Consider the following 8,620-nt stretch of genomic DNA (forward strand, 5'->3'; position numbering starts at 1 on the left):
AGGGGCCTGGGGCCCACAGTACATTCAGGACAGATTGGCAGCAGTTCAGCTGAAGCTGCCACATACGAGTCAGTAAAGCGAGCAGCCAAATGTCCCCTGGCACGCAGCTACCCACCGTGCTCTGGCAGCAACCAGCCAACTATTTCTGTCTTCCAGAGGGCCCTGACCCAGCCTTCCTTCCCTTCTCTGCGTGCTGTGATATCCCCATCCAAAGTTAAGAGTGGTGTCATATAGCCTCACTCGTGCCAGAAATCATCATAATGTGAGTTGTAAAAGCTCATTTGGTTGGTGCTTGACTTTCCACATTAAAAGCTGAGCGCTTATGTGCTTGGAGGGTCATGCTACAGATAAATAAATGCTTTTTCCTTATGGGATTAAAATACCTGATATGTGTCCAGTTGAGTAACGCACGGTGCTAATAACACCAAGGTGATGTGTTCGGTCCCCCTATGGCCGTTCACTTAAGGGTCAGACTCAATGATCCTTGAGGGTCCCTTCCAGCTCAGAATATTCTGTGAAATATCTGTGAAAAAAATTGAGCTGAGGGCACAACCTGAATACCTGCCGAGGGAAGCACATCTTTGATTCTGTTTTTCTAAACAGCCTTGAAGTAAAACTCTTTAAATCATCTCCTTAATTTTTTTCCCCTCAGAGCATACTCATTTCATGTAAGTGCGGATGGTCAGATGCAGCCAGTCCCTTTCCCTCCTGATGCCCTCATTGGTCCAGGAATCCCTCGCCACGCCCGTCAGATCAACACCCTGAACCACGGGGAAGTTGTGTGTGCAGTTACCATCAGCAACCCCACGAGACACGTGTACACGGGTGGGAAGGGGTGTGTCAAGGTTTGGGACATCAGCCACCCTGGCAACAAGAGCCCCGTCTCTCAGCTGGACTGCCTGGTAGGTGAACTGCAGCATACGACACTGAAAGAAGATAGGACGTTGTGTTAAGATTGCAGTGATAGCGCTAAGATATAAAGGGCAAGTGGGTATTTGATTTCTGTCATGGTATCACAGGCCGGTATTGCATTTGTAATTTTGTTGTTTCTATTAGAACTGAGGTTCTAATACAAGTATGTTCCTCACCATACTTGTGGGTTTTTTCCCTTGCAAAGAATCAAAACATTTTTAATATCCTAAAATTGTGGTGGGAGGAAAGATCAAAGACAGCACAGCAAATATTGTTTATAAACTTTGACATTTGCTGGCAATCTTACAGCTTGTTGATACCCGATCATGCTAAAAATTGCTGTCTTGCAGCTGTATTCTCTGAGACTATTTGGGGATTCTGTCACGTATTTTGTATCTGTGTCTGTGTACGAATGCATTGACCTGTCTTAATGTGGCAATTAAAAATATCCATGAGTGCTATTCACAAATTATTTGAATGTCCTAACAAGATGAACTATTGTTAGCAGCTTTTCTCTTGTCATTTACCAGTTCTTGCTAAGATGCTGCTGTTTGTTACAGAGGCAGTAAAATGAGAACTGTGTAGCACGTGTAGACTTATAATTAATTGCTACACAAGTTGCTACACAAGTGAAGAAAATTGCCTAAATATTTTCCTCTGACATCTCCTAGATGGTGGCAGCAAGTCTCACTGGAATGGGAAGGGGGAAAGTGTGCAGGGAATTTGGTACTCCCCCATGCTGAGAGGTTAATGTGCTGAAATAAACAGAGTATGAAAATACAACTTTCTAAACCAGCTGTCAAATTCAGCTATCCTGAATTGTTTTGGGCTGCGTTCAGGTCTTTGCATTTTGATGCTAATTAAGATTAAATATCTCTCACTACTGAATTTTGTAGATCAAGTTGAAGTACTTCCCTAATGTCATGTAATTTTCTGGCATTAATACACTTTATCATTGTCATAAGTATAAATGGCTCATTAAAACCAGGAGGGAATACAATACTTTTATGGATTTTTGCTCTCATGTTAATGCTGTTTTCTTTCCTCATGAGTAATCTCTTGATGGCTTCTGTCTCCACAGAACAGAGACAACTACATCCGTTCCTGCAGATTGCTCCCTGACGGCCGCACCCTGATTGTTGGCGGGGAAGCCAGCACGTTATCCATTTGGGACCTGGCAGCTCCAACTCCTCGCATCAAAGCAGAGCTGACATCTTCTGCTCCAGCTTGCTATGCCCTAGCTATCAGCCCTGATTCCAAGGTCTGCTTCTCTTGCTGTAGTGATGGCAACATTGCAGTGTGGGATCTGCATAACCAGACTCTAGTAAGGTAGGTCGGCCAAACTGGATCATGAGGTTACGGAGAATTATTTAGGCACAGCCGTAAATGTGCTTTTGCACATTATGTATTCTGTTTTCTCCATGCATAGATGCTTCCAGTATTTGTTGTTCAGCATAGCCATGGTAATACCTTGACAAAAGTCTATAGGATTATTTATAGGTTTTGAGAGTTCCATAGTTCCAGGCTTTTGATCAGCCCATAACTAATTCCCTAAATATCGGTTGGTGTCAGTACTGCTGTAGATTCCTTGAACAAATGATTTTTTTCTGTTTCCATGCAGTACGCTGCTCTCACGCTAATTTCTTTAATCAGAGAACGAGTGAATATGTCTTGGGTAAAGATATGTGTAAATTACTGCACTGCAGACTTAGCCCTTCAGGAGTAAGGATTGGTTCTCAACACTGATAGACAATATATTAAGAGCTGGTCACCCAGAGATTCTCTGTGCACTGCACTGTGTATATGTTGTTGCATGTAATATCAATGTTGCATGAAAGTCAAGCTTTTATTATCTGATGTTACCATTTAGACTGCTCTTTTTTTAACTTAAGTGGCCTGCACGTTTTTCTTAAACTAAGGTAATTTTGCTGATCATGCTACAGTCTTCTGGGGGGAATGACTATTTTAAGTTGACTAGTGGGTATCACACAGCCAGCAGCAAAAATTTTCAGAGTACCTGACTCTTAAAGTGTTTTTTTTTTGAAATCACATTAGTTGTCTGGCTTGATTGCGCCATCAATTCATCAAAAAACTCACATGATTGTCTCAGACTTTGTATTCATCGGGGATTGCTATTGGAATCTAAGTTACAACTCAGGGACTGAAAGAAGGTATTTGTATTTTTGCTCAGAATTTGCTGACCTTCTTTTAATATTTTCAGGCAATTTCAGGGCCACACAGATGGAGCGAGCTGTATTGACATTTCTAATGATGGCACCAAATTATGGACAGGAGGTCTGGACAATACAGTCAGATCCTGGGATCTCAGAGAAGGGAGACAGCTACAGCAACATGACTTCACATCACAGGTTCAGTCTCAGAACTTTTGGCATGTTAACAAAATTTTCTCATGGTTTTAAAAAACAAGCAAGCACTTTTTAAATTATTTTTTTTCTCCTTTATAGGCAAAAAAGCAGTCTTAAAGAGAATTCCAAAGAATTTTTCAGTTAATCTCATATTCCATACTCTAGTTTTTGTTCTTTGGGCGTTTTTCTTGTGGCAACTAAATGTCAATCTGGATTATGACTTTGACAGATTAGTGCCTCTCCCATGGGAGTAACCAAGATTGAGTTTTATAAAACAAGTGCCAGATTAAAATATTCCTCTCTGCAATCTCTTCCCATTTCCGTAGATTCAGGTTCAAAACTATTTTGCAAAAATATTTCTAAATACTGTCAGATAAGTTGGACATTAACTTTTATGGTTTGATTCAGTACTTCACCATTCAGTTTTAATAACATTTAATAGCATAGATTTGCAGCTGTGTTTGCATGAACTAATTTATCTTGATTACTGTAGTAATTGGATTATCATGTTTTTAAAACTGCAGTAGGCCGAAAAAGTGAGTTTGCCTAGTGCAAACAGAGTAGCAGGGGTCAGTTTTGAATATCTCAAGCTCATTCCTTTGCTGATTGAAGCATGTGCTGTGCTAATTACAGATCTTCTCACTGGGCTATTGTCCGACTGGTGAGTGGTTGGCAGTAGGAATGGAGAACAGCAATGTCGAGGTGCTGCATGTTACTAAGCCGGACAAATATCAGCTGCATCTTCATGAGAGCTGTGTGTTGTCACTCAAGTTTGCTCACTGTGGTAAGCAAATCATTCTAAATCCGTTTTTTCCTTCACAAGAAACTGATTCAAGGTTACCTTTAAATGAAAGTTATGTAGTTATTAAACGACAGAGTATAGTTAAAAATTTGGTATTAAATTTAAGTATTAAGGCTATTTTAGAAATTCTATCTGTCTGCCTTTTTTTATGTACTGCCTGTTTAGTGATGGAACATTGTACTGCAACCAGATGAAAATGTTACTATTCTTTGGATATGTGTGAATGCTTTGCTATGATCCTCTGTTTCTGGAGACGTATTCCTTAAAAACAAAATGCAGCAATAACATTTAAACAATCTGTTGCAGGCAAATGGTTTGTAAGCACTGGAAAAGATAATCTTCTTAATGCTTGGAGAACACCTTATGGAGCCAGTATATTCCAGGTAATAATTTCCTAGAAGCTGTTTCTCACAGACATCACAGTGCAGTAGAGCTGCACATCTTAGGTGTGTCAGTAGCCTAAGGAGTTTTCAGGTGGAAATGCAGCTAATTACTGTAGTCCTTAAAGAATTTGTTTGTAATTAGGGAAAGAAATAGTTCTGTCCTTTCTACTATTTCACTAATTCAACTCTTTCAGTAAAGTAGCCCTTTAGTCTAAAATTGTTCTTAATACCCTTCTTTCTCACCTTCTTCTGCACATTGGTGGAATACAATAACCCAAGTCATGTCGTTAGGTGAACAGCCACTGAAGGTCCAAAATATAACTAAACCAGTGGAAGTCATATTCAACATGTGTGTTTTTCTTGGATGAGATGTATTAATGGATTGGACCAGCAGACTCCTGAGCTGAAAACTGAAGAGATGCAGAGGGGCCCACTGAAGTGTAATGGAAGATGTAGCCTATCTATAGTCCCTCTGTGCCCAGTTTTAATGGCATTTCAGTGCCACTATAGAAAGTGGGATTTTTGACATGTCTTTCTATTCTTTCATCTGCAGGTACTTCTAGGTTGGGAATATTTTTATTAAATTTAACTGTTAATGGGCTGTGGTTTAAATGACTAGTCTCATGTGTACGGATGCCTGCCATGTCTCCACTTTTGGAGACAGTGCTGTTTCCCTTGACATGAGAAAGGTAGGGTCTACGTTTTCCTTGTAGAGGCTATTCATTTCTAATCATCCTAACAAGAGCATATCCCTCTTGAAAATGGTGTTCAAAACTCCAATACAGCTTTCTTACTGAGGAGTAGATAAGGAAACTTCTAGTTTAGTGAACAGAGGTGTCCTTGCCAAAACACAGCATGACTGGGAAGTGTTTGGCTCTTGTGGTAACAGGCAGAAAATTATGTGAACATACATAATGTAAAGAAAACGTGAACTGAAACAGCAAGGTGAATGTGGCAATGCATACACTTCTTAGAACAGACAGCAAAGCCAGAAGAGACAGAGCTACAGCAACCTGCTGTATCCTGTGTCCCATCCAGCTCCTACACACCTGTTGTGTATCCTGTTCCACCAAAGGGTCTTTTCCTACTTGCATCCTCGGTGATAATGTAAATTCCTTTGCGCAAAGCTTTTGGGTTCTTGTGTTGGGGAAGCAGTGAGAGGGGATACAGTTATTTATTTCTGTGGAGTCTCTTTTTTTCATACCTATGGGTGGGTACGGCTTTGAAGTGTTTCTCTGTGTGAATTTCTTGTTTACAACAAAAGAAAGGGGAAGAAGATGGGTTTTCATTCATTTTTATGCAAATGGAATGCATAAAATATCAATAAATGCTCATTCCTTGTAAAGTATATAGAAAGGATTACTTCTATTTGTTTGATTGATAGATTACCTGTAGGTCCATAATATTCACTCCCCTTTCTACTACTCCTTTATTTTAAAATAGATCTTTCTGTGGAACAAAAGTATTTAAAAAAATTTTGACATTATGATGCTGATACTTTAATGAGATTTTCATGTATTCCCTCTCTATAAATTCTTCCAATTAATCTTCAAGGCCTTCATGATTGAAGAATTGGAAAGATGTAATTTTCTTTTTCCTTTTCTCTTTTCTTGTAGTCCAAAGAATCCTCATCTGTGCTTAGCTGTGATATCTCTGTGGATGACAAATACATTGTCACTGGCTCTGGGGACAAGAAAGCTACAGTCTATGAAGTTATTTATTAGAGACAAATCTGAATGCAGACAGAACTCCTTCTCCTAGCACTTTGCTGTATATTCCTTTTTTTTTTTTTCCTTTCTAACAGAAAACTTAAATGCTCATCACAGTTGTAGAATTTATTTTTACCTTCTTAACTTGCTATTGATTTGTGAATGTTCATTAAGAACTTGTGATACCAAATTGTCAGATATCTACTTGGAAGAAGATGGAATAAGCATACATAACGGTGACCTTGACTCTTTAATTATGTATTATAGCTGTAACGTATTTATTTTGTTTAAAGAAGGCTTTCTAACAATGAACTTACTAAATAAAGCTGTCTGGTCCGGCTTTAGTTTGAAAGATGCATCATATACTTGTGTTTTTGCAGGTGGATAAATTGGGGATCTTGGAGAAGGATGTTCAGGAGGTAGTTAAAATTACACTAAATAGACTTGTAGTTTCTATTTAAAAAAATAAACTTTGTTATATTTTTTAGTCCTGTTCTTGGATGAGACCTCTAAGTGTTATTACAGTATAATTATTTGGTGGGAAGATGCTGTATCTTAACTATTTTAGACAGTCTTGGAAACTTAGGAAATTGCAAACTGTAGCCAGTGATCTACATGCCTGTGATGAATGGCAAATTCAGTTCACATCTAAATTAAATTCACTTTAAGTAAGAATGTGCTAATTTATATATTTGCAATGTTAATATAGCATCTTGTGTACAGATTTGTTCTCAATGCTCTTCTGTTGATAAACATAAAGCATTTTGGTGTCAAGCTAGGTTTTTTAATATAAACACCTCTCTTTGTTATATTGTAGAGAGTACAATAAGTTGCCTCAAAGAATCACCTTTGTTACTTCTGGAAACTTTTGCAATGTTTCCTTGAAAATGGGGATATGTGTCTTTGGGCAATTTTTCAATTACAAGAGATTATGAAAAATATTTGATATGTTCTTTGGAAACTGCACTGAAATAAGAATGGATGCCTACCAATATACAAACTACAAAAGCAATGACCTCTGAGGTAGGATTTACAAGAGTACTCATTCCAACATACAAAAAGGAATTGATTCTCATTGGGATAAGGACTTGCTTTGTTCGCCAGCAGTTCAATCCAAGTCTTGATTGGATGTCCCTAAGATGGACACAGCCTGAGCCATTGTGCCAGAGACAACGTGTTATCTTTTTATGTTGTTGTTGTTGCTGTTAAACTATGATCTGTGACTTTTTTTTTTTTTTGAATGCTTTAAAAAAGAAATCTTTAAGTCTGTGGATCTGCTGATGTACAGTGCCTTTGCTGCTATGGATCAAAATCAAGAGACCCGTGTAGATAAATCTTATTGTATAAGTAGAAAATTACTTAATTTCATACTAGAAATGGATTGATGCTGCAAGTTAAAATGGACTGTTTATTGAAGTTCCAAATGTGGTAGCAAAAAATGGTGTCTTAAGTGCTTAGTGTTTGATGTCATTAACAGTTTCGTAATACTCTACATTGTAGAAAGATTTTGATACTAAACTGTGTCATTGTACATAGTTCTAATGCATTGTATTGGCCACCAGTACTTCTATAATGGTAGATTATTGTTTGTGCATTCAGACTTTTAAGCATTAAACATAAGTAACTTCTAAGCTGCATTTTTCTTTTTTTTTCCTCCTCCCTCATTGTCATGTTTGTGATAATCTCAGTCACACGTGCAGCTGTTAAGTCGCAGAACATACCACTACAAATACTTGTGGTTTTGCCACTGAAGCACAATGTAGAGTTTCAGCTGAGATAGTGAAACCTATGAATTTACAGTTTCTCAGGTTACCTGACTGCACTGATTCTGAACACTTGGAGGCATCAGACTTCTCCTGTCACCTAAGAGTTTGCCTCTTCCCAGTTTTGTAGTTTCCTGTCTTACATATTTATCCCATACCTTGGGAGAGAGTGAAATTGAGGGCCATTACTACCCACATGCCCAGTGAGTATGTGGAGCTCAGCAGGATTTGGGAGGGATGTTGCACTGCAGCATCACACCAGGGTTTCCTCATCCAGACCTAAAGTCTGTTCATGCTCACAGACAGACTTCTCTCACTGACTTTTGGGTTTTGATCAAGGATGTAGGCCAGCTTCCATGAAATTAATAAACACAAGTTAAAGTGAGCTAGGAAAAATTAAGCAATGCACTGCTGGGAGGGGTGATAGAGGGAGGAGTTATGCTATCTGTAATAGGAAAAAAAGGAAATGGAAAAAATCCAAAGAAAAATTTGAATTTTGTTGTTCTGTAACCCATTTCTGAAATGATGCTGTGCATGGTCGAAATCCCCAAGCATGCAAACCTTTCATGATATGCCAGCCTGTGGTGGCTGCAGGTACATGAACCCAAGCTTAGAAATATTTTGGGTTTTCTTGAAATGTCAAAACAAGACGCAAGTTGACAAAGTCATTTACTTGTACTCTGAA

General features: G+C 38.5%; 1 protein-coding gene across 4 annotated transcripts in view; it reads left to right on the forward strand.

Annotated features, from left to right (window-relative positions):
- Positions 1-7,891, forward strand: part of LOC135459347 (transducin-like enhancer protein 4) — a 99,323-nt gene extending 91,432 nt beyond the window's left edge. For 3 of the 4 annotated variants that reach the window (XM_064735268.1, XM_064735269.1, XM_064735271.1), the window contains 6 exons: positions 653-902; positions 1,994-2,241; positions 3,134-3,281; positions 3,912-4,062; positions 4,387-4,463; positions 6,080-7,890. In XM_064735268.1, coding sequence (XP_064591338.1) covers positions 653-902; positions 1,994-2,241; positions 3,134-3,281; positions 3,912-4,062; positions 4,387-4,463; positions 6,080-6,187 — 982 coding nt within the window. In that variant the 3' untranslated portion in view covers positions 6,188-7,890. Of the gene's footprint in view, positions 1-652; positions 903-1,993; positions 2,242-3,133; positions 3,282-3,911; positions 4,063-4,386; positions 4,464-6,079 lie in introns of all 4 variants that reach the window. The other variant, XM_064735270.1, reaches the window with a different exon arrangement.
- The last annotated feature ends 729 nt before the right edge of the window (positions 7,892-8,620 follow it).

Source organism: Zonotrichia leucophrys, chromosome Z (genome assembly GCF_028769735.1).
Source record: "Zonotrichia leucophrys gambelii isolate GWCS_2022_RI chromosome Z, RI_Zleu_2.0, whole genome shotgun sequence".
NCBI lineage: Eukaryota > Metazoa > Chordata > Aves > Passeriformes > Passerellidae > Zonotrichia > Zonotrichia leucophrys.